The 26,318-nt window shown below is 48.2% G+C and overlaps 1 protein-coding gene across 1 annotated transcript in view; it reads left to right on the top strand.

Annotated features, from left to right (window-relative positions):
- The window catches only part of N4BP1 (NEDD4 binding protein 1), a 44,220-nt gene extending 29,518 nt beyond the window's left edge, over positions 1-14,702 (top strand). The window contains exons 3-7 of the mRNA XM_065899110.1: positions 6,058-6,188; positions 7,988-8,084; positions 10,225-10,332; positions 12,015-12,122; positions 13,937-14,702. Of these exons, the coding sequence (XP_065755182.1) occupies positions 6,058-6,188; positions 7,988-8,084; positions 10,225-10,332; positions 12,015-12,122; positions 13,937-14,294 (802 nt within the window). The 3' untranslated portion in view covers positions 14,295-14,702. The remainder of the gene's footprint in view (positions 1-6,057; positions 6,189-7,987; positions 8,085-10,224; positions 10,333-12,014; positions 12,123-13,936) is intronic.
- The last annotated feature ends 11,616 nt before the right edge of the window (positions 14,703-26,318 follow it).

Genomic DNA, 26,318 nt, shown 5'->3' with positions numbered 1-26,318 from the left:
GCCGAATGTTTATGTGACCTCTTTCCTAGGAGTTCTAAAAGATCAGTTAATCCCCTGATTTTTCAGGAATACTTGATAAAATTGAAAAATAAAGTGAATTTTATTATTAAAATACGCATTTATTATGTATGCGTTATTTTTTGTTTTGTTAATTTTTTTGTTGTTAGAATTTTCAAAGAAATTCACAAGAAGATAATAGGATGAATTCCGTATTGGTTTCATTTGGGATTCGCATGTGCCCATCACATACATGGCCCGTCTTGTTTCATCATTTCAAACATTGTTTCACCTATACCCCCACCTGCTGCCTTTCACCCATTTTGAAGGAATTCTCAGATATTTCATTTCCATCTATAAATACTTTAGTATCTGTTTTTTAAAATGCAGGGATTCTTTTGATTTTTATTTTTTTGAATGGTGCTGTACTTTGCTGTCAAAAAAAGAAGAAAATGGCCAGCATTTCATATGTTAAAGTTTGAATATAGGCAGTAAAAATGTGTAATATACTTGTCTCCATTTCCAAATAATACTGTTTATTGTCATTTCACTTTGCTTTTTGGCAGTTCTTTTGGGGGAAACCCAGCAAATGACCCACAGCTGCATAGCATTATCTAAGTAAAAATGTAAAGTGCAATTTCAGTCAGTCACAGTCCAAGCCCCACAGTAGTTCCTCCTTGTTACAATTTTTTGAGCCAAATGATGATATAAAATTTAGGTCACGATTATGAGTAATATTAATCCTTTCTCATTTTTCTGTGTATGGAGAGATTTCCCAAATTGGTGTTCAAAGACTAAGAAATGCAAGTTAAGGTAGAATGAGCAGTGATAATGACACTTTTAAAAAACCTTTATGTGGTAACTAGTATATTTCTCAAAGGGGTCACTATTGGAATTTAGAGTGGCACTGGCTATCCAGGACAGGGTGTTTTGCATATCTAGTCCCTCCTACTTTGCCCGTACTGCCCCCTGGCCATTGTGACACCCCAAAACAGTGTCACGTATTTCCTAACACCCTTCAGTACAGTACCGTTTCTTTTGAAAACCGCTGAATTAGTGCACTAAGGGAAACCATAAGCTGCTTATTTGAGAGAGGATTTCGATTTTCTTTGAATTCACAGGTGTCTCAAAAGCAACTCTTTTACAAAGTATGTATTATCCTAAGAAGACAGACTTATACTTAATTTGATGTAGATTGCTCTGAAAACATCAGTAATTAAAATTAACTCTTACTCTGGGAAGAAACTCTTTAATGGGTACAGGGTTTTATTTTGGAGTGATGGAAATGTTTTGGGATAAGATATAAATGGTGGTTGCACAACACTGTGAATGTACCAAATGCCACTGAATTGTTCACTTTAAAATGATCATTTTATGTTATGTGAATTTCACCTTAATTTTTTTAAGTCAGAAAAAATTATTCTAAATCAACTGCTTCAATATTATATGTGAATTATAGACTATAAATTCCATAAAAGAAGCGATGCGTGTCTGTTCTGTTCCCTGAACTACCCCCAAGGTCCATGGTGCCTGGCACATAGTAGCCACTTAGTGACGATGGCTTGAATGAATCAATGAATTAAAGACTAAGAAAGATTAGGATTGTTTAAATGATTTTTCACCACCCATTTATATTGCTATTCCAACTGCTATTCTACTAATCAATTTGGGTTACATTTGAACAAATATTTGGAGTCTTTTTTTTTTAATAAATTTATTTATTTTATTTTTATTTATTTTTGGCTGCATTGGGTCTTTGTTGCTGTGCTCAGGCTTTCTCTAGTTGCGGCGAGCCGGGGCTCCTCTTAGTTGCATTGCGCTGGCTTCTCATCGCGGTGGCTTCTCTTGTTACGGAGCATGGGTTCCAGGCGCACGGGCTTCAGTAGTTGCAGCATGCGGGCTCAGTAGTTGTGGCTTGCGGGCTCTAGAGTGCAGGCTCAGTAGTTGTGGCGCATGGGCTTAGTTGCTCCGCGGCATGTGGGATCTTCCTGAATCAGGGCTCGAACCCGTGTCCCCTGCATTGGCAGGAGGATTCTTATCCACTGCGCCACCAGGGAAGCCCCCAAATATTTGGAATCTTAAAACAAACACTTGTTATGTGTCAGGTGCTCAACTTTATCTTTTAAAATATCATCTTCACACCAGTTGTGTGAAGTAAAAATTAATCTGTAATGTATATAATATGATATGGCCTAAAAATCTTGTCCAAGATTATGCAGATATGAGATTTGGGCCCATGATTTTACTCTCCAGAGCCATCACACACCCTGCCTCTTCCCACAGAAGCTGAGGTTGAATTTTTAGGCCTTGACAACATTGGATACCTAAGTCTTGAGTTGCTCAGGCACTGCTGAGTAAACCTCGCTAATTTGACCCAGCTAGTTGAGGAAGTAGTTAAAAAGGAAATTTGAGTTCTTAAGCAATAGGTTTGAACCCCACCTTAGAGTCATTCAGGCCCACCCATCCCTGGGTTTCTGCAAAGCCTTGTTTATTTGTCTGTCCAGTGTGGTGTCTGCAGTTTCTAACACACCGTGAGAAATTCCAAAATACCCTACTTAATGCTGCTGATTATGCACATCTCTACTTGGTTTTTCCCATTTGTCACCACGAGTGAGTCAAACAATGAGTAAATGGAAATTGTTTGTGGTGTGTGGCTAGGCATCACCATGGAGGCCAGATAACACTCGGTCTCTGTCAGTTTGAAACTTCAGCATAAGAGCACCTGACTTATCTGTGTAGATAATTTTCCATGTAGATGAGGTTTGTCCCTTCACTTGCCTCTACATTTTAACCATTTTTCATGCTAGTCTTTCTATATCAGGGTTCCATGGCTATTTTTATTAAGTGGAAGCTATAGAAAGGGATTCTTCTTTCCTGGGTAACTCAAAAGGTTTCTCACTCTTTTCCCGCACCACTGCCCTGTCTTGGTTCTGTGATGGCCATGAGTGTTTATCAGGTATTTATTTCTCACCCACCTCCTCTCTGCTTTGGGCCCTCTTTCTAGTTGACTGTCTGCTACAGTATGGAAAGCAACCAGATATTATAAGTTGTTCCCAAGTTTATGGAAACAGGAGTTTAAATCTCCCTTGAGAGCCTGCACATCTGGCTTCTCAGGCTTAATATCTGTTAATTCTATGTTTGGATCTGCGAACCCCAGAGCTTTGGCCTTCACAGACGTAGAGAGGTGTTATTGTATGTATACCCTTTGTCTCTGAGTCCGAAAAGACCACTGGTCTGAGTTTACCTGTCAGCAAGTTGCTCTGGTTTGATTGCAGGGAGGCTAGGAGACAGCACATTTTTTGCCTGGTCAGGGTGTGAGAGTAAAAGTAGGCAAGGTCAAGGACACTTCGTATTATTTTAAGGTCAGTAATTTGGCTCCACTTGATTTTGTTTCTGTTGTTTTATGGATGAGTCCATTTGTTCTCTACCAGAATTTTGAACTGCTATTTATTCCTAAAACAGCCCTAGAGATTTTTCAGGGTATTAAAAATGATTTGATCTTATCACTGAGGATAACTAACCCTTTGGAAATTTGTTTTAGTGCTAATGATTCTAGAAACTCCACTTTCCCCCTCTAAGCTTGTGAGGGGTCCAGGGCAGCAGAATTTTATCTGTCATTTCCCTCCTTTTCCTTAGTGACCCAAGGTAATGGACTGGGGACTTTATTTCCACCCAGTTTCTACTGTTTCCATCAACAGAAGCATTTAAGGAAAGGAGGAGAAAAAGAGTTCATACACATTTGTGTCTGATGAATAAACTAAGAAGGCACTTTAAGCTTTTTTAGTGCATTTATCTCAAGGGTAAGACCCCCCTGTACAAAAACTACCCCCCCGCCCCAGTAATAAATGTCATATTGCTACATTCTTGCCATATTTAAATGCTTTTTTATAAATAAACCACTGCTAAGTTATTTCATCAAGAATGGGTTTGTTTACTTGCATACGTTTTCTGGGGTATATTTGATGCCTGTGCAGTCTCTTATTTATGGTTCACTGAGAATGAGAGTGGGCTTTAGCCTCTAAAAGGAGGCATTTCTGAGCCACTCTTCTGGACTTTAGATGTTTCTTACAGGTCCAGCCCATTCCTGCTCCATGAGAATGTAGATTTAGTTGGGGACAGTACCGCTGAGGGGGTAGTTGAAAGGGCACTGGCCCAGGAGTGAGGAAATGTCAGTCTAATCCCAGCTCATCCACCCTCTGACAGTGCAAGCTGGGCAAGTGGCTCTGTCTCTCAAGAGGTGTTTCATTCTTTTTATCTCTAATGTGACTTTAAATGCATTCCTAAGTTCTGTGGTTCTGGTGCACAGTACAAGAGAGCAAGTCAGAGAAAAGAAGAGGGATGGTTGAGGGCCTGTGTCTAGAGACAGCTTCATAGAAGAAGAGTGACCGGCCTTGGGTCCTGAGGGCATTCGGGGAGGAGGTTTAAGAGATAAGAAAAAGCTCAGAATCCAGGAAGAGTCAAATGGCAAGACCACCTGGGCCAAAATGCAGAGTGTGATGACCGGATGGTGGTGGAAGCAGAAGGTGTGCTTTGGCCAGATCCCCTCTGACTAGTCAGGTGTGGAGGCGCCCTCGAAGCCAGGCACTGGATTTGTGTAGGAGAATGATGCTGTAGAAGGCCCTGAGCAGAATCAGAGACGGCATGGCTGCATTTCAGGGTCAGTCTGACTGGAGTCAGTGCAGATGGGTTAGAATTAGCAAGGCCTGGGGGTGACTTGGGACACTTTGTGCCTGAGGAGGCGGAGCTCCAAATGAAGGAAGTACCTGCCAAGTGGTTTTGAGATGTGAGAAGACAGGACTGAAGATGCAGAATTTACTGTCATTGCATCATAGGCGATCGTTGAAGCAGTGAGGACAGCTTATGCTAATCTCAACTGTAACATCCCAGGGATTTCTCCCTTTTTCTAATACTCATGAGTAGACAAATGGATTACTACCTGCAAAATTTCAAACTTTTAAAAACACTTTTTAAATAAAACCTTTACTTTTACTTAACTGCTGGAGAATAAATTTTAAATATTTTTCTTCTTTTCTTTTGAAATTTGTTACCAGGTTTTGGGGTGGGGAACAGTTTTTAATCCTCTATACCAGGGGTTACAAGTTAGGGGCCAAATCTGGGCACCACCTGTTTTTATAAACATGGAATTTAGCTACACCCCCTTGCTTACGGTTGACAGTTCAACCGTGGCGCAGCAGACAGTGCCTGGCCTTTTGCAGAAAAAGTGCACTCAGTCATGTTCAGTACTGTCCCGTGTTTATTTTCTGCCTGCTTTCTGCTTCGTTCAGCAAAATCACAGCCATGGCCCCCAGGTAGTTTCATTTGAGCCTTGCCCTCAGCTTGTTTCCTGGAAGCTGTGTAAACTGAGTCACAGTTCTCCAGAAAGTGGATGCAGCCCTCCCGGAGCCACAGGCATTTGCGAAGCCTTTGGAAGTTGTGGTGGTGAGGACCCTGTCATGGAATAGTTCTGATCGCAGCTGCTTCTGCTTCAGCAACAAATTCCTTCATAAAATTCATAGAACATTCTTAGAGGCCCGTGGACTAGGTCTCTTTATCTGAAAACAAAAATAAAAGGTGTCATAAGGGCTTCCCTGGTGGCGCAGTGGTTGAGAGTCCACCTGCCGATGCAGGGGACACGGGTTCATGCCCCGCTCCGGGAAGATCCCATGTGCCGCGGAGCAGCTGGGCCCGTGAGCCATGGCCACTGAGCCTGTGCGTCCGGAGCCTGTGCTCCCCAACGGGAGAGGTCACAACAGTGAGAGGCCCGCGTACTGCAGGAAAAAAAAAAAAGGTGTAATAAACAAGTATTGCCCTGAAGCTAAAACTGCCTTCTATCACAAAAGCACACTCATTTAAATCAGCTGAATAAAATACAACAGAAATCAGAGCTGTTAAGAATCCTCCCTCCTATCATGGGTCCTCTCTTGGCTTTGCAGAGCAGCAGACTATTAAAGGAAATTATTAAATCAAATAATTAATTATTAAATTAAAATGATCATGGTGAAACTTAACATACTTTAAGCATGCTTTAAACTGAAATAAATTTTACTTTTTCTCATATAGCCATGGTCTGAAAAAGTTCTTTTCTTGTCGTGGAATTGCGATTGCGGTTGAATATTTTTGGAAGCTTGGCAACAGAAACATCACTGTATTTGTCCCGCAGTGGAGAACAAGGCGTGATCCTAATGTCACAGGTGAGGCAAACTGATTTTTCCAGATTACTAATTAGGTATTTAATAAGTTGGCTTGTAATTGCAACACACACTATTTAGAATAGAGTCATGTGTAGCAACTTTAAAAACAAAACTGTAAATTCTTTGCACCCAGTAAAAAAAAATCAGTTGAAGAGTGTTACAGCATAAGAAATACTTGGGGGAAGGATGGAAAGTTAAATAGCTGTTTATATAGAAAGTTATATTAGACTTCATTATATATCACAAAAATTTTCTTTGACTTTCTAAAAAGTTGATTAAATATGTCTTTCTAGTAGCCTGGGTTTCTTACTCTTTAAACAGTATTTTTGAAAATGGCCATTTGATAAACTTGGAACCCTCCAAGAGAATGTCTTTTTAACAGCCTGTTTAATAGCTTAATATAAGTCACTTATGTTAATTGTATGGTACTGTGTGGCTGACCTGCAGGCCACACACGAAAGATTTGAACTTACTATAAATCCTTAAGTATTCCAGAGAAGCTTGAAGTTTTTTGTTTCTTGGGTCGTAATAGGAAAACCAGTGAAAGGGCTATGCCAGGCAGCTTAACACATCAGATTACCTGGAAATAAAAGGTAGGTTGGGGGCTTCCCTGGTGGCGCAGTGGTTGAGAGTCTGCCTGCTGATGCAGAGGACACGGGTTCGTGCCCCGGTCCGGGAAGATCCCACATGTCGCAGAGCGGCTGGGCCCGGGAGCCATGGCCGTTGAGCCTGCGCGTCCGGAGCCTGTGCTCCGCAATGGGAGAGGCCACAACAGTGAGAGGCCCGCGTACTGCAAAAAAAAAAAAAAAAAAAAAAAAAAAGGTAGGTTGGGAGGAGGAAGCGTGAGAACAGGACTCACCCAACACATTTACAACAGGAAGTAAAACTTAGTCACTGTTGAGGTGGAAATGGTAAAACCACATTTCCCAAGTATCCCAACTTGCCTCACTCAGGGGAATGTATTCGTCCTAACAGAAGGTACTTGAGAAATGAGGCAGATCCACTCATTTCAGTTATTTTTGCAGTAAGATCCCTGTAAGAGTCTTGTAAGCCTTATGTGCTGTGCATTTCTAGAATCATAAAGACACCATGTTTGGGCACTTCAGCTTAAGTCAGTGGTGAGTACCATTGTAGGGAATGTAGGTGTGGGGATCTTAGATTCTGAGCTTTTAGCTTCATTTTTGCCCATTACTCGTTTGTAGCTTTGGCCCTCCTTTATCTTCTGTCACAACCCACTCCCATGAAAATCAGTAAATATTTGTACAGATAACAGAGAGAGGTTAGATAGGATGCCAACCAGAGGGAGATTTGACAAACTCTTGGAATAGAGACCAAGCCTGCCTTTCTTGGGATCCGGACAGAGCAGTTTGTCTGCTTCTACTGCCATCACTCTTCCTGTTCCCACCCCTGCCCTCCCTCCCAGGGACTCTTGCCCTTACTCTCTTTGTCCTCTACTGCTTATAATGTGGCTGTGAAAAAGTTATTAATGGTAAGATCCATTAATATAGGTTTATGGTTTACTCTTCTTAATTTAAGAAGCAAATGAGTTGAACAGTTTTAAGTTTAAAAAAATAGCTAAAGTCAGTTTTTATGTTATATTTGTCTTAGTATATGTCTTGCTTGATTTTTTTTCTTTCCCTTCCGTCCCAGTAAGTTAGTAACATTGAGTCTTCTTGAGTCAATAGAAAAAGGGTTTCCCACAACTCTCCAGGTGAAACATTTGGGAGTGCTTTCATTTATTTAAATATCTGGGAAGATAGCCTTTTTCTGAATGTGTATTCAACTTATTCCATGAACAGAACAGCACTTCTTAACCCAGCTCCAGGAGCTCGGAATATTATCTTTAACTCCTGCACGGATGGTCTTTGGAGAAAGAATTGCTTCTCATGATGACAGGTATGAAAGGCTGGTTTCCTTTCTAAAGTGGGTGTGGGGTGGTGAGGGGCCAACCACCTGCTCCACCGGACAGTGGACACACTTGGCTCGGGTTTGAGAATTTTAACATTTATGGTCATTAAGGTTACACATTCAGTGGTCTTTGCTGTACGGTTTAGGAGATTACCAAAGAAGCTGCTGAGTTAGAATTTTTAATAAAACATGACTGAGAATCTATAAGTAAAAGCAGATATTGAGTTTGTAGTCTTTTTGATACTTCCTAAAAGTAATGTTTGTCTTGTCCTAGTGTGGCAGCCTCAAGAGTGGTTTTCAAACATTCCTCTGTCTCCTGCTGGTTATACTTGGCCAGTGACTTAGTCTGTCATTGTGATGCCTGAGCCCTCAGTATTTCTTCCACATCATAGAACATGGTCTCAGCTGCCCCTCATGTTATAGGAATAAGCTGCATTTCTTAGGTTGTTACATTGCTCAGAGAACAGGTGCTGAGATGACAAGTGTCTGGGAACCTAAACAGTGGCTGCCTGTTCTTTCCTCTCCTGCCCTCACCCTCTTTCTTTCTCTCTGGCCTCTAGCACTTAAGCCCCCTAGTGGTTTAGCCTCAGCGTTCTACCACAGTGCTCCCCCACATTGAAGACAGCGCTTAGCATGTAACCCAAGGTAGTGAGTGATGGTCAGATGGGCGAGAGCTGAAAAGAGGGGCTTAGCAGGGGAAGGGGACTTGGGGTGACAGCGGACATTCAGCAGAACGTCCAAAGGGCCTTCTCACTGACAGCCCCTTACCCTTCACCAGGCTGGTATGAGAGACCAGATCTGATGGGGAGAGTCAGGGGGTGGCATGAAGAAGAGTGTGAGAGGGGGCACCTTTGGGCCGGGGCGTAGGTGAGAAGGTACTGGGAGAGTGGGATGGAGGGCCCACCCTTGCTCCAGCTCTAAGATACTGGGTAGGGACCGTGGAGTGCTCAGGTGAAAAGGCAGGTTGGACCGCCAGGCTCGTGAAGAACCTTCAGATGCTCTAACGCTGCAGCTTCATTCTCACACCAGCAGAAATTGAATGCATACGCAAGTGTGTAGGCTAGGCTTTTGCTTAATTTATATGGGTCTCTGGGTTTTTAGCAGATGTGAACATGAGTCCTGATGCACAGTACATGCACGGAAGCCCTTACTACCTATTTTTGTTAATACGTCTGGGCAGATATTACCACTTACAGTTCATGTCAGTTAGAAATAATTTAAGATACTTATTAATAAATCCAAAATGCTAAATCATATTTACTTACCAAGCAAGGTTTCCTAAGATTTCTGAAACTAATGAGGCTTGTTTTTTAATCTTCTTTTAAGTACTCACTACTTATTAATAAAAGCAGTTGTTTGCACCTTTAATTCTAGTAGTGATTCTCTTACTTTATTGTTTGATTATCTTTGTCTACATTGCCTCAGGCAAATGTGGTTATCCTGATTAGGAGATAAAACTCATATTATCCTCACAAATCTCTCATTAAGAGGGCTTGAACATGAATAATCTTCAACAATGAAATAGAATTCTCCTTAATATTTAATTCTTAAACTCTTTGATTACCATGTATCTTTTCATAATTTGCATTTGAGTGGATCTATAACTTGGACTAAACTGAATGGCAGTTCTGGACATCTCTTCTTAAGTCAGAGCAGAAAATGTGAATTTAGGCATGAAAAGAAACATTGCGAGGCCGACTGTGTCAAGCAGCTACTCTTAGAACCAAAGTACTGTAGCTTATCAACTAAAACCCTAACAGTGATTTCACAGGCTTGTCAACTCTTATTCATTCTCTGCTCTAGTCCTCATGCATTATCTTATTACCACCCTTTATTGATAATACAACTTCTCTAGAAAGATGTATAAATTATGGTTGAGATTATTTTGAAAAAGAGATTGTATGAAAACCAGATCTTCATTTATAATTATTCTAGTAATTTCAGATGTTCAGTATTTCAGATTGATCTTCAGTTGACAAGGGCTTAACTTTCTGCTTCCCAGCCTTGGTTAAATTCTTTGGTGATTTTCCTGTGAAGAGGAAATCCTTTTGTTTTCTTATAACACAGCTTCTCTGAGCCAGGGATGCCTGCCTGCTTGCCCGTTTTAACCACTTTTATATTACCATAGGTTTCTACTACACTTAGCAGACAAAACTGGTGGCATAATTGTAACAAATGATAACTTCAGAGAATTTGTGACTGAGTCAGCCTCTTGGAGAGAAATAATTACAAAAAGGTAATATTTTCTTCTTTGTCTTTGGTCAGAGATGTCTTTTGTTGTTTATTATTTGTTTTGCGTCCACCTTGGAAGCAGTGTCGAGGGCCTAAAGTATCATAAGACTATGCTCCCACTCCACAGGATGGCTGGCCCTTCTGAGTAGGTGGGAGGACTCAACACAAAACAGTAGCCCCGGCAGGTGATGTGTGACCGTGCTCTGGTGCCTACAGGTGTCTTCTGTAGACCAGTTTTCCCTGGCAGGAGGCAAGAGGCACATCGTTGTGGCACAGTTAACTCTCTGTTAACTGTGATGGAGCAGAAATGGCTACCTGACTTCACCTTGCCCTGATGCCGAGGGATACTTGAGCAAGTCATTGGGCCTCCTGACTTTCCTCAGTTATGAAATATGAAGGTTGGGGTTCAGTGACAACTACGAGTTCATCAAGAGGGTGGGACCAAAATCAATATGCTGATTGGGCTTTCACTTTTGGGAGAGGAGAGAGTGTTTCTACTTTTTACTATCTCATGCTTTTCTTGAGCATTTTACCATCATTTTACCAAGTTTAGTCATCTGTATTGAAAACATGTTGAATATCATCCAAAATAACAAAGTCAGGAGTTTGCAGTCACTGCTGTAAGTTTTTTGTTTGTAATGACACTCTGAATGTGTTCAGCTGCATTAAGATCAGTGAACACAAGCTTCCAGGACTTTCCATTAGCAAGCATCGTCTGACAAGTTACTTAACAAAAAGCGATATCCTTAAGGTAGTGCCAGGGATGAGTCACAAATGCCACAAATCTAAAAAACATACCTCAAGGCTGTGTATATCTAGTATAGCTATTCTATAACTAGTGTAACTACCTACTTACCTCTTTAGGGGTTTCACAGTTGCCACTTGTCTGATATTTATATTTTGTTGAATCATTGGAGGATTTTAGAAAATGATTCTTTGGTTCATCGTTCTAGAAAATGATGCCCAGGTGAAAGTTAATTACTATATGCATTTTGACTGAAAAAACTGTTGTTGATAGCTGAACTCAGAATTGGTCTTTGACCTGGGTACAGTTAAACAAGCCATTAATCTTCTAGTATGTGCTTCTGTTGGATCTGTGCCCTGGGCTCATTGTCAGTATTGGAACACTCATCTGTGTATGCATGGAAGGTTTAAATGAGTCGAGACTCAGTCACACACCAACCCATTGCCTTCAGAATTCATAAAACAAGGCAGAAACCAAAGTCCAAGCAGCAAACCAGTCATTTGGACTTTTTTCTTTTTTAAACATTTTTGTAGACTTGATAAATCATGTTCAACTGACCTTCAATATTCTTTCTTCATACGCTGTTTCCCTTTTTTAAAAGAACATCAGTGGGTTTGCTTATGGACTCATTTATTCAAAAATTAAACCTTGGTTGAGCCCCTGTTGTATCCTAAGACCGTCTTTCAGTCTTATTTTTCAAAGTTACATTGAAAGTCAGGAGAAGGAACTGCTTCCCAGGCCCAGATAACAATCTGAAAGTCTTGCTAAGAAATGTGAGAGCCAATAGGGTAAAAGTTTCTTACTCTATTGTATTGACCAATATTTGTATCCAAAAGAGAAATTAAAATGGTTTAACTGGGGCGTATTTGTTTTTTGCTTTAGGCAGTTAAGCGGCCTTTAATTTTTTTCCTCCAGCACTGTAACTGTTCTCCATGTTGTAGATTGCTCCAGTATACCTTTGTGGGGGACATATTTATGGTCCCTGATGATCCTCTGGGAAGAAGTGGACCTCGATTAGAAGAATTTCTTCGGAAGGAAGTCTTCCTTAGGTATTTCCTTTTCCAGATTGTCTTGCTTTTACACGTTTGTTTCAGTTCTTTGTGCTTCAGGGCGAGTGCTCTCTCTCTCTAAAGATTAAAAATGGTGTTTTATTTTTTAAAGTAGCCTTAGATTTAGTGCTGGTGAAATAAATGTGGAATGTCTCCCAAAGACCAGATCTTCATTTGTGGTCCTTTTGGTTTTAATCCCAGGAGAGGATGGGGAGCCAGATTTTCTGTAGGTCTAAAAAGACAAAGCAGATTTTGCTAGCGGTCACTTTTTAGTGAATGCTGCTTGGGTTCATGGTGTGTGTCTGAATATCTTTTTTAAGTTCATTTTCCCAAGTCATTTGCTTTGAATATTTTATGCTTATATTAATTTATTTACTCTTCAGGAATCACTGCCTGGGGAAGTGTTACTTTCTACCTCACGTAATAGAGAAGCCAGTATTCTTTATTTATCCGAAATTGATTTGATAGCTTAGGTTTTCTTTGTTGTGGATTTGGGTTTTTTGTTTGTTTGTGTTTAAAGACATGTTGCTTGCTAGTGGTTGTTTCTGTTTTCAGAATTCTCAAGTAATGGACGCTGTTAACTAAAGTGTCCTGTGGGCCTGAGTGGCAGATCATATTCCCCAGTGATAGACCTTTTCCCTTTTTTAAAGTAAAACAGGCTACATTTCTGTGTATTTCTCAGCAGATGTTTGCACAGGGATGCTATGGAGGTCTAAACTGAAAGGAATCAGACGCACAGCTCCCCCAGCTTTTTAAGGCAGTGAGACTATAGCTGATCCTTTCCATTTATAACAGGATCCTTTGGGGGGACGGGTGGTTCACACAGAGCTGTCTTCTGCACACAAGACCAGCATGATTTCAGCTCCCAGGTCTTGTGAGTCATTTCTCTTTTGAGCCTTTGGGTTTCATTACACAGATGAGGACTTAGTTCCCAAAGGTCCTGCTTCTCTACCGACACCAAGAGAACGGCAGCCATTTTTAACACCTGTTGGATGTCCATATGTCTCATTTTTCTTTCAGAAGTCTGAACTTGGAAATCCTCTGCTAGGCTTTAAGACCTGAGGCCTGTGTGCAAGCATCAAGGCCCATGGGTCAAACAGTGGAAGGAGAGTTCCGGCTCCTTCTACAGCCTCAGCAGCCTGGCAGCAGGGTCAGTCCTGCCTGCTCACCTAATGGCTCTTCACAAAAGTGTTAACTAATTGAATAAGAAGTTAGTAATAGCTCCCCCCACAGAGGGACTGAGCTTTTGAAGTTGGGAAAAGTGTTCAGGCAGCCCCATTTCTCAGCTGCAAGGCAGAGTCAAGTGGGAGGCTTTTTAACAGTACGGACGCTGTATACACACTCACGTGCATTCAAGTTGTGGGCACCAATGTCTCACTCAGACTTGGGGGGCTGGGGAGGCAGCCTCTCTGCCCAAAGTGGTTTCCTTTTTCTCAGCCCTGTCACCCAGGCTCCACAGAGAACCAGAATCTGCAGGAGAGCAGGGCCCTGTTTCCAGTTCTTTTGAAAGCTTCCAGGTGATTCTGGTATACCCTGCTTTAGAGCCAGCCCTCACAGCAGCAGGCCAGGGAGGTGGAGTCGCTCGTGAAGAGCTAGCATTCCCTGTCATGACTGATCGGGAATTGGTGTCACCGGCATCCTCACGGGCCCCACTGTGGACAGCTGCCATCCCTGCCTTGGCTGCAGTCTTCTATCTTGCCTTCAGAGGCCAGAGAGCAAGCAGCTCCTTGAGCCTTGGTGTCAGCAGCAGATGTTTAGACAGATTTCTTGTTTATCTCATAACCCAGCTCACCAGGACTTGCTTCCGTTCACAGAGATATGCAGCCCCTACTCAATGCCCTGCCAAATGTGGGCATGTTTGACCCCAACTTCAGAGTCCCTGGCACCCAGGCAGCCAGCACCAGCCACCAGCCTCCAGCCCGGATTCAGGGCACCCCACCCAGCCACTGGCTTCCTCAGCAACCCCGCTTCCCACTTTTGCCAAACCTTCCCAACATCCAGCAGAATCTGCCCATGCCAGCACAGAGATCTTCTGCGGAAACCAACGAGCTAAGGGAAGCCCTTCTGAAGATCTTCCCTGACTCAGAGCAAAGACTGAAAATCGACCAGATCTTGGCAGCTCATCCGTACATGAAAGACCTGAACGCGCTTTCCGCCATGGTGTTGGACTGAAGGCCGTCGAGAACTGGGGCTCCGGGCTGGAGATGCACTCAGTCTAGTATCTGCACGTGGTGGCAGGAAGTGACAAAATGTGAAGAAACCAATTTCCCAGTGGAAATGCTGTTGTAGTGTATAGAAAAAAAACAGATGTTTTGTGTATAAAAAAATCTGGGTTTTCAAAACCAGCTTTTTTCTATATATAAATTATGCTGCTATTACAGATTTAACATTTTCTGTAAAAGGAAAGTCTACATTTTCTGCCTGTTCAGAACTGTTTAATAGCAGTTAACTCTTGAGTGTACTTACATTTTTATGTTTTTTAAACTATTTTCCTTAACGCTGAAAATATTGACAAATGGATATGATTAGCCTTTCTAAATAAAAAAAGAGTTGCTTTCTTAGGGAAGGCAAGACCTCTTATATTTTCTTGAGATGACTATGTCACATCCGCTAACATGAAGTGTGCTCACCCCTCCCAGCCTCCTCTGCCCTCACCCCTGGAATTAGAGTCCCTAGGAGTTAATTTTGCTCCTCTGGGGTCTTTCACTGGAGCCATTTGTGAGAGTGAACAAGTGGTGCCACTAGATGGCACCTTGTGCCTATAGCCGTTGTTAACGACCAGGGCAAGGTTAGACGCACAGAACATCCAGGCCGGAAGAAACTTGAGAGCTCACTCAGTCTAGCCCTTCCTCCCCTCCCACCCTGCAGAAGAGGGAACTGAGGCTCAGAGTGCCCTCCGTCTGGACGCGCCCAAGTCCACAGCCGTGGACCGGATTCCTCGTCCTGGGCTCAGACACACTCACCAGCCAGTCCCTGACTGACTCTAGAAGTCACATTTTAGCTTCTGAAGATACTAGTGGGATGTGAGAAAGTTTAGTGAAGAGCCCCATCATTAGAGTAATTTTGTGTCCACAGCCTTGGGAGACCACCCCCCATGTGAAGTTTGTGCAGCTTTGCCAAAAAAATGGTTTTCTATTCTCAAGAATGACCCAAGCCAGTAAATAGCATTAGTAGCTTCTGTGGGGACCCAGAGCCCCATATTTATTTTTCCTGTATTTGTCTCGCTAGTGTCCTCCTAAGCTGCCCTTCCTGTCTGTGAGTCTTTCTCAGAACTGATATCTTAGTATTGTGTTTTCAGTGTTGCCTAAATTCTGTGTCAGTGAAATACTTTCTCTGGCTAATTAATTCCTAACATCTTTATTGTTCTCTGGACCTTCAAAGGGCTCCGTATTTTATACCTGTTCTCTCCCTAGGCTGCTCATGGTCAGTCTCACGGCTGCCTTGTAGATCACATCTCTCCCGGTCCCCAGAAACAGCTGCCGAGCACTCGGTGCTGGTTTGTTCTTCATGGTGAAGGGACTTAGTTGGCCATGAGCAGACCTAGGTGTCTCCCCCCAGTGCTCCCTCCAGGCGTGTCTGACCCCCGCATCCCTCGAGGGGTGAGTCCAGAGTCCTCCAGGTGGCCGAAGTCGTACTTCAATCATGTTTTCTCTTGGATGCCTGTAAGATGCACCCTACCGTGGAGCCGCTTGTCGGCAAGGGGGCAGGTTGCCCGAGGCACCCAGCTATGCAGTGGAGGTGGAAGACTCGAGGCAGGCCGGAAGGCGACATTAGTCCCAGCCCCTGTGCCTCAGCTTCACAACTGGTGGTTTTTAAAAACAACAGCAGAGGTGTGAGGGCTGGGTCTTGCAGTGACTCTGACCTTTGGGGTCAGGGTTTTGTCCAGCAGCCTTGCCGATCCAGCACTTCTCCTGTTTCAGAGAAGGACCTAGAGGGCATACCTTGATCGCCAGGACTTAGCCACAGGTCTTCCTGGAAGGGGGCTGAGCCTCCACTGATGCCAGGTAGAGCTGGCTAGGCCTAGAGGTCAGGAGTTTCCTGGGCTCTAGAAGTGACTTGACCTTTGACCTATGAATTGTGTAAGCCTCTGTGGTCTTAGTATTGTTTCTGAGAGCTCTACCTGCCCCTTTCCACTTTCTCGGCTGCAGGAGGGAAGAACATAGAAGACCAAGTGGGAGGAGTGTCAGAAAAGCATTACTTACTTACCTTGGTAAATGAAACAATTCATGGTTCGTTCTTAAATCTATCAAGTTTAGTTAAATTTAATATTTTACAATTCAATTTTCAAATGATTATTTTAAAAAGTCCATTACTTGTTCTCAGGCTCCTCTTAATACTAGGCTCAGTGTTGATGCTATAAAATATTTCTTGATGGTCTACCTCCCGTGGAAGAGTTCTAAACCACCTTGGGAGAGTCAGCAGCAGTGCTTCCTGTAACTCCTTGGGGCTGTAGGGGGCTGTCGTGTGCGGTGGCTCTGCATCCCGTATTCCATGGCATTCCATGGAATGAATGAAGTAGGTGGCAGGGCAGAGGATGCCACCCTCATTCAGTAGACTGGTGTCTGCTGCTCAGAGAGGTTGTCCAGGGTTAAAGAATAAGTAGGTGGTGATGCGGAGTGATTCCTGGGCCTGCATTCTTCCCCAGGCCCCAGGCTGCCGCCTCTGGGAGAAGAAAGACTGGTTTGACCTTTCTGTCAAGTAGCCGGTGTTTGAGACCCTGTAGGCTGCCAGCTGGAAAAACAGTAAGAAGGCCTCTCAGCCATCCTGGATGAAGGGTCAGCATTGTTCTGGCAGGCGTAGCGGGCCATGGCTGTGTCTCCAGGGACTCTGGGGGCCTCTTGCAGCTTTTGGTGTCCGTGAGAGGAGGGATGGTTTTGCTTTATTGCCTGGGCTTATTGTGGCACGTGGGGAATATGATCCACGCATAGAAGCCCCTGAGGCTCTGAGCGCACCCCGCCACCGCCAGGTCCATGCCCCTCCCCCCAGGCCCTGGGCCCGGGCACCACCCCCTCTCAGGCCCAGCCTGCCTCCCACATACCTCTGAGACACCGCGTCCTTTGGAGGTCCCTCCCCAGTTCCGCCTCCCCACCAGCCCTTCCACGTCCCCACCTGTCCTTCCTTCCGTCCGTCCGTCCATCCATCCCTGGGCCCATCTCCTCTCATCTCCCAATGGTAGTTTGTTTGGTTAGTTACTCAGACTCCATTTCTGCATTATCTACCTCTCCATTATTCCCCATGTCCTCCAGATCCTTGAGATTAAAATAACCTGAAAGGAACTCTGTTTGTCGCTATTCCACCCCCCCCCCAACGCTTGCCACCCTTCACTACCCTGTCTGCAAACTTGGCCTCCACCCCACCACGTGGCAATAGTCTAGGAAAGTCATCGGAGACCGCCCAGTTGCCAAATTCAGAGGCCTTTTCCCAATCCTTAATCTCCGTGTCCACATTCAGTGACCGTAGCGTGACATCGTTGACCTTATTTCCCTATTTTCTGAGATTTCCCTCACTCCTAAACAGTCTTCATCCCTCTTCCTTCTTTTACCTAAAGGCCAGTTCAACAGGTGGTTCTCAAACCTTGGACCAGCTATGGGACTCACAGCGGGGAGGGCAGCTGTTAGTAAAAATGCAGATTGCTGGGCACTACCCCCAGAGATGTTTATGCAGTAGCTCTGGAGTAAAGCCTGGGAATCTGCGACTTCAGCAAGCTCCCTGGATGGTTCCCATGCGGGTGGCCCAGGGACCACATTTTGAGAAGCCCTCACCCTTAGGGGCCAGCACACTTCCCTGACTCCCACCACCCCTCTTTGCAATGGCTTCCAGTCCCAGCTCCAGCCCTGCCCTTCACGAGTTCATTTCTAGCTCTACCTAGAAGCCCTGGGACATCTTCAGACCCACTGTCCCCCAGACACTGGGCCTGTGTCTGTTCCTTGCTCTCCTTTCCCGCCCCCCCCCCCCCCCGCCACAAGATCTCCTTGTCCACCCTTGTCCCTTTTTGGCCACTGCCCCCCAGTCACGCTCTCATGGCCTCCCTGTGGGCGTCAGAGGCTGACCAATCAGCCCGCCTCTCAGCTTTCCCCCTCTCCCTCCCAGACTCCACAACCGCTAGATTTATCTTCTAAGAGCACATTTCTGCACACCCTTCTTGTTCAGTGATCAGTGGCTCTCTTGACCAGAGCGTCAAGTTCAGACCTCCCTGAGTTTAGTGTCCTTGGCTGTCCACCTCCCAGTTGTACCTGACTGCCCACTTTGTATAGCCCACCTGCCCACTCACTGCAGCCACCCAATTTCCTCTGTTACCTGTGAGCTCCCACCTCTGAGTGCATCTCTTCTCTGCTAGAAATGCCCTTTCTCCCAAATGGCGTCCCCGCTCAAAGGCCCAGCCCTGCGTCCTCTGTACCCTCGCCTAAAGCTTCTGACAGAAGCAGCCTCATGGCGTTCTGTGACCCCATAGCATTTGTGTCTTGCTTTCGGCACTCGCCACTCTGGCTGGTGTCACCGCAGCTGATTGTGTACCGTGTCTTACCTCCTTTTCTAGACTGTGAGCTCCTCGTGGGCAGGGCTGTCTGTGTTCACTCTCTGTATTTCCCACAGTACCTAGCACAGTGCCTTGCACTTAATAGGTGCTGAATAAAGTCTGCTCAATTGAACTGGAGGATGGTGCCTTCTTGACAGCGGCATCTAGCAGCCAGCAAGGCCTTCAGAAATCAGATTCTCAGCAGTCACTCCTGGAACCCACTACTCTCCATTTTCCCTTCACGTCAAGGCTCTAACACCACCTGGTCCAGGGATGGGCACCCGCCCCAGGCTGAGCCAAGCAGTGTGCTCTGACGTCCTGCCCACAGGTGGCCGGGACAGACACCTGGCCAAGCTAAGGCCAGTCAGGACCACTCCTTGGAATTGTCCCCTCTGGTGGCGGTGGGGGAGGCTACAGAGTGTCACACCCAGGTCTGTCGGAGGCTGCTTCCTGCCCTGGGTCGGGGGAGGAGCTAGTCTACAGTGGGAGAGAAGCAGAAGCATGACAGCATGATTCCTGGTGGCATGAGTTCCAGGCTCCTGTTGTCATGGAAACCTGAGGGCTCGCATGCCTTTCCTCAGATGTCGAGGTGCCTGTTATCCTGACACACTTCACTCTTTCCTTAAGTTGGGTTTACATCCCTTGAAATCAAGAGTCTTGAGTGAAATACATATCACTGTCCTTACACTTGGCAGATCAAATGAGGGAAGCTCATTGTATCGTTAGGAAGATCCCAAAGACCAGAGCGTCAGCACTGCAGGAGTGTCCCCCCAGTCAGTTTCCAAGTAACCTCAGGAGGCTCCACCCACACCCTCATGCAGGGTGGTTCCTCCCTGGAATCCTCCGTCCTCTTGAGGCTGTGCCTTAACAAATGCCCTGATGTGAATTTCCTTGCTCCGTTGCCTAGCTGGGCAGAGACCAGGCCTGCTTCGTCAGGGTTAGACCTTCCGTACCCTTCCACACGCTCACCGGTAAGAGATCGGTGATGGGATCCTCCTTCCTAGCCCAGGGCTGTCGTGAGGAAGAAATGGGCCAGGAACTGCCTGACACAGAGCCCGCTCAGTGACTGTGGTGACTGGCTCTGCCCAGCAGCGCTGTGGGCACTTATGGAACTGTTCACACCCTTACAGATGATCCCAAAGGTAGAGATCTTGTGTCTCCAAAAGCTCAGCGATCTCGTCTTCTGGATTCTGAATGTTCTCCTCTGTCCCTGCTGGCTCACCCAGAGTGTGGTCCAGACCCTCCTCAGAGCCTCGACAGGGCTGCAGAGAGGTCCTGCTGTGACCTGGAGAGGACATCGCTCCCCTTAACAGGCTCGGCTCCCTGGGGAGCCCGTTGGTGTCGCAGCAGAGAGGGAACCAGAGGGACACCAGCGGAGCCGCTGCTTGGCCACAAGATGCGCGGGAAAGCTGATCCCTGGCTGACACAGCACCCGCCAGGCCGGGTCTTGCCTCATCTGCTCCTTACGCCGCTGCTTTGGGGTCTCCATATTGCAGGAGAAGAGACAAGGCCCGGCGATGCTGAGACTCGCACTTCTCAAAGCCCGTGTGTCCAGGATGCAGGATTTGAATTCCCGCAGGCCATTCCACCTCCCCGAGAGGCAGGCTCTGCCAGGGCGACTTAGCAGCCAGAATGGCGCCTGAGATGGACCCCCTCCCCCACCCAGGGAAGAGAATGGAGGGCTCGTGACCCGGGTCAAGGTTGTCAGCCTGCTGGGCAGAGGGAGGCTGTGGAAGGAAGCTGCCTCCCACCTCCCACCTTCCTGAGTAGTGGGGCCCGTGTCCAGCCCTGTTCCTGTGGGAGGACGCCAGGAACACGTTATTTTTTTTAAGTTGACCAGCACTGCAGAAGCGCCGTCCAGAGGAGGCCTGTGTGCACGTCATACCCGCCTTCCTCTTCATTTAAGGGGACGCACAGCAGTAAAGTGACCTTTGATGGGTTTTGAAAACCGAAAGCAGCCTTTTTTACAGCTCAGGTTCCAGTCTTGTGACATCTGTAGTTCCAGGGCTGGTGACAGTCATCGGGGAAACTGAGGCTGGGCATGCAGGGATTTGCCCAGAAACTGGGCATCAGTGCCCACAGCCAGTGCTGGAGCTGCAGCCCAGGAGCCCCGGGGCTCCTGGAATCAGCCCCCTGCCACCTCCTCCCACACGACTCCCAGCCACAGACTAGGGCCTTTGGGCCTTTCCCTCCCACCGCTCGCCCCACAAGTCCCCAGGGAGCCCTACTCGCCCCACAGTCTGAAACCCAGTCTGGGGTCAGGCCTGGGCAGGCCTGCCCTCCCCGCTCCCGGCTTCCAGAGAGAGGAGGAGGGGGCCTCCCCTGAAAAGAATGCGCTTGTCTGCCCGCCTGTCTGGCTCCGGGATCAGTCTAGGGTTTCAGCCACCAAAAAAGGCTGCAGGAAGGAGAGGGCCTCCCACAGCTGGCCTCGAGGAGCTGCAGAAGCTGCTTTGCTCACATGACCTCCCCAGACTAGAGGGTCTCTCAATGACAGCGGGTCCCTCGCCCCTTGCCAGCCCCTCCTGAGGGTACAGCACGTGCCCCCTCCCCACCAAGGTGGGCAGGGCACTGGCGCTTCTTCCCATTTTAAGGCTAAGGAACCTGAGGCCCAGCGGTGAGTGGCGGGGGTAGAGCTGGAGCCCCAGCACCTGCATGCTCTGTGTGCTCTCTTGCCAGCCCCTCTCCCCTGTCCCTAAGCCGCAGCTGTGTACCTGGGACAGTGCTGGGGGAGGGGAGAAACAGCCCTAAGGGGCCTTTCCAAAGCGCCCATGCTCCTCCCGCCCCTGCGGTGAGGGCATGGGCCCTTCTCTGGCACTTCCTGCTGTGTGACCTTGAGGAAGTTATGCAACCTCTCAGATGAGGCTGGTCCCCTCATCTGTGAATGAAGTGAGGATGTTGCCCTCGCAGCTGGCGGTTTTCGATCCTGAGGCACATCAGAGTCATCTGGAGGAAGGGCTGCAAACATGCTTGTGCCCAGGCCGCACCCCAGACTAGGGAGATCAGCGTCTGGAACCCCCGGGGATCCCGACACCCTATGAAGAGTTGTTGCCACCGGGATAAAATCCTAAGGCAAGGGCCTGGCACCTGCGAGTCCCTCCCTTTCCTGACACCCCCCTTCAGTCCCACAGGTGGCTCCAGGAAGGGCTCGTCCTCCAGGCTTCATCTGACCTTCAGTGTTTTCCAAATCCCAAGCCCCACAGAGGCAGAGGAGTGCAGAGCTGGGCAGCCAGGGGGCCCCTCCCTCCTGGGACAAGCGGCTGGCACTGGCTTGGTCTCCCCACCCCCAGCCCAGCTGTGCGTCCTCACTGCTGGGCAGAAGCTGGCTCTAATTACCTGGGACACTTCTGAACAAGGACAGAGGGAAGGGAGCACCCGCCGCCCACCAAGCACACGGGCCTCTTTCCACCAAACCAGGGTCTTCCCGCAGCCCGTCACTTGCCCCCGCAGACCCCAGTCACTGCCCTGCATGGCACTGGTGGGCCCTGGGAGCCCAGTAGGATCGGCGCACGCCGTTGAGGACTGGAAGAGTCCGCCACGCAGAGACCTCCTGTTTCACAGGGCAGAGGCCAGCAGGCTTGGGCTCTGGCGACCATCAGCCGTTAGGTGAGGCAAGCCTTGCGTCCAGATCTCATACACTGCCTCCCTGGGAGATGCGGGGTCTCCTCTCAGAGTGTTTCCAGCCGTCTGACACCTCCAGCTTTCTCGCCCCAGACCAGGAACGTGGGCATTGAGGACCAGCCTGAGCATCACGCGCAGATGGAGGTCGTGCTGAGTGGGGACACTGGAGGGTGACTGCTGGCACAGCTGGTGGGAGGAGGCCCTCGTCTGCCACAGAGCTGGCGGCCGCAGAGGGGCTGCCTACCTCAGACGTCCCAACGCCCCCGCCCCCTGCCACCAGCCTGGAGCCGTCTGCTGCCGCCATCTGAGGCTTAGCGGAGTGATTGTCCCAGCCTAAACCACCCCTGGGGCTCTGCGTCCCCCGTCAGGGTCGTGGTGAGCCCCAGGAAAGTCTGCGGCCTGGGGCTGGCCCTGAGAACCCTCGCAACAGGAAGTGACTTGACAACACGAGCCTCGACCCCCTCCCTTCTCCACAGCACCCTCCAGACTGAACCCAGACCTCATCTGTTTGGTCTTTCCAGGCGTCCGTCACAGTCCCAGCCACAGCGCCCCACCATCTTCCTCCTTGGATGAGTCTCTGCAGCTGCCCAGTGGGACAGGCAAGAATGATTCCCCCACTCTACAGATGTGGAACCTGAGGCAGGCCCGTCCTGTGACCTGCAGAGCCAAGACTTGAACCCAGGTGTCCACACTCCATCCCTCCACTGAATGACTCAGGAAGCCACAGCTGGGTGTCCATGCATGCATTCACTGATGTCAACCTCTAGTCCCTTCTGAGTACTGCATTTCTGCTGGGATGGGCAACGGTGGGGGACCGACAGCCTATTTGGGCGAGGAGACCAGAGACAGAAGTGCGAATGGGGTAAATGGGATCAGCCACGAAGAGAGGGTGGGGCTGTGAATGGAAGAGCGTTCCTGGCAGAGGAACAGCCCATGGAGAGGAAGGCCACAGCAGAGGCTGGAGAGGTCAGGGAAGAGGGTTTGCTGCGTCCTAAGGGATGTGTTCTGCCTTCTTTCCCTGAACTGGGGGCCCGCGGGGGGGCAGCTGGGGTGCACGCTCTGCTCTTTGGAAAAGCCCTTCCCAAGCCTGTTCCTGCACCTTGCAGACAACCCTCGCTCCAGCCCTCCCTGGCTCTTGGAACGGGAACGTGGCCTAAGTTTCTGGCTAACCCAGCTCCATTCCTGCAGTGGGTAAAGGGAGTGGCGGAGGGAGGGCACTGCCCGAGGAATCCCTGCTGGGCTCCCCAGGGTGTCTCCTGGGAGGCCCACCGGTCAGCGGCATGTGGTGGCCTGTCACCAAACGGTCACGACTAGATCTTCCCCAAGACTGGGCTGGGCCTCCTCTGCAGCAACACCTCTGGCCCTCCATTTGTCTCCTCCCTGAAGAGCCAGGACCAAGGAGTGATTCCGTCCTGCCGCCTGGGACCGCAGAGTTTCAGGGCTTTCCCTGGTATCAGGGAGACCCACTGGCTCCTCTTTGGGAAAGGGGCGAGGTGGCTTTTCTAGGGGCAGAGATTCGTTCTTAATCATGACAGCGTATGAACTCCTTAACTCCTCTGCGCCTCAGTTTCCCGTATCATACACTCGGTCACCCCCGTTTGGCAAGATAATGCCTGCTGTCTGCCCCTTATTAATTAAGCGGGCTTAGTTCCTTTGTCCTTTTTTCAACTTTTTGGGAAGAGCACACACATCATTAAACAGACGGCTCACTGAGTGTTCCCAAACCCATTATACCATGTCACCAGCACCCAGACAGAGGAACGGAGCACGTGAGCTTCCGGGAGCCCACTGTGCACCCCCCCACCCCACCAAGGTAACCACGACCTTGACTTCCCATGGGCTTTAAGAAGGCTTCACCCTCCTCCTGTACAGAGCAGACCAGGACCCTTCAAAAAAGGGGGTGGGGGATGGGCTTCCCTGGTGGCGCAATGGTTAAGAATCCGCCTGCTGGCTTCCCCGGTGGCGCAGTGGTTGACAGTCTGCCTGCCGATGCAGGGGACACGGGTTCATGCCCCAGTCCGGGAAGATCCCACATGCCGTGGAGCGGCTGGGCCCGTGAGCCATGGCCGCTGAGCCTGCGCGTCCGGAGCCTGTGCTCCGCGACGGGAGAGGCCACAACAGTGAGAGGCCCGCGCATCGCAAAAAAAAAAAGGGGGTGAGGGAGAGAAAGAGAGATCAGAAGGGCCGGCTTCCAGGACTCCTGTGCACACCTGAGCCCTGGAGCTGGGTGGGACCCTGTGTGCCCCGGGGCTTTACCAGCCAGCCCTGCCCAGGGGAACCCAGGAGACACCTCCGGAGAGCAAATCTACAGAGGAGCACTTGTCCATCACTTTCCAAGAAAAAGAACACTTTTTTCTTTCTTTTTTTTTTTTTTTTTTTAGTTTATTCATTCATTTATTAAACAAATGTGTTTTTTTTTTTTAATTTTTTTTTAAATTTATTTATGGCTGTGTTGGGTCTTCGTTTCTGTGTGAGGGCTTTCTCTAGTTGTGGCAAGCGGGGTCCACTCTTCATCGCCGTGCGCGGGCCTCTCACTATCGCGGCCTCTCTTGTTCTCTGTGGAGCACAGGCTCCAGACGCGCAGGCTCAGCGGCCATGGCTCACGGGCCCAGTTGCCCCGCGGCATGCGGGATCCTCCCAGACCAGGGCTCGAACCCGTATCCCCTGCATTCGCAGGCAGACCCCCAACCACTGTGCCACCAGGGAAGCCCCACTTTTTTCTTATCTTTAAAAATTGTATGAGGTCTTCAGAATCACATGCCCAATTGGTGGACCACAGAAAAGTAGCGAAGTTTCATTTTTTTAAAGCTGGAACATTCAAGGAAGAGCCGTCCAGCTGGCCTGCGTTCCAGGGCCTTTTTTCAGTGCCCTGCCTTCCCTAGCCCCTCTCTGGAGGCAGCGCCCCCCTTGCCTGCCTGTCCTCCTGCACTTGGTAATTGCAACCAGCTGTCCAGAGCGGAAACTCACGCTTCCAGGCCCATGCAGGCTGCTATCTGCGTGGCTGTAAGGGCAGAAGTCCCCATCTCTCCCGCCCCCAAGCCCATCTGCTCTCAGGTCAAGGACTGCCCGCCGCCAGTTCTGGTCCCAGCTCTGCTGTGAACTCCCTCAGGCCCGTTCCTTCCCCTGTTGGGGTGTCAGTGTCCCAGTATGTAAAACCAGTGAGTGCCCACACTGCTACTGGACTGGCCCCCTGTGAGACAGACCCATGGACGTAAGAGCACTGAGAGATTTGGGAGGGATAGTTCTCCAGACATCAGCTCCAAGGCCACTCCTCCAGGAAGTCTCCCAGCAAGGCCCCCTCAGCACATCAGCCTCTGGCAGCTTGTACCGTCTATTCATTTAGCAGCTTCTACTTGCGGCACAGGGAGCACACAGCTGTGAACAAGGTGGCGTAGCCTCTGCCCTCAGGGAGCCGTGGCCTGGGTCCCTTACCCAGCTGGCATCTCCCATTCCTTCTGGGGTGAGTGTATGTGGGTAGTACACAGGGGCTGAGATTGCACTTCTCTTATATGTTTCTGTCAAGAAACTTGGTTGCAAGAACAGACACCCTCTCAACCTGGCTGAAGCCAGGAGCAAATTTATCGGGAGCCACCAGTCCCAGTTCTGGCTCTTCCAGGTCTCACAGGAGTTCCTTGAACAAACTTCAGCCCTCCCCAGGCCTGGATCCCCATCTCAGGATGAGGGGTCGGGGGCTGACCTCTGAAAACTTGTACAGCTCCAATCTTTGCTGATTCTTGGAATCTCTTTTTCTCATCCAGAGAAAAGGAGGTCAAGACCAGGAAGAACAAACTGAGGCTTCCTTAGAAAACAAGCAGAAATTTCTTATAAAGTTAGATGAGTATCTACCCCATGGCCTAGCAGTTCTCTTCCTAGGTATTTACTGAAGAAAATGAAAACATATGTCCACACAAAGACTTGTACAAGAACATCTATAGCAGCCCTGATCGCCGAAACAGGAAGCAACCCAAGTGTCCAAACTAATTGTGGAACATCCATATGGTGGAATATTACTCAGCAGATACTCAGACAATACTATTCCGGCTGTACAGATGATGCGCGCCACA

Source organism: Phocoena phocoena, chromosome 20, assembly GCF_963924675.1.
Source record: "Phocoena phocoena chromosome 20, mPhoPho1.1, whole genome shotgun sequence".
Taxonomy (NCBI): Eukaryota; Metazoa; Chordata; class Mammalia; order Artiodactyla; family Phocoenidae; genus Phocoena; species Phocoena phocoena.
This window is presented reverse-complemented; position numbering and strand designations above follow the sequence as displayed.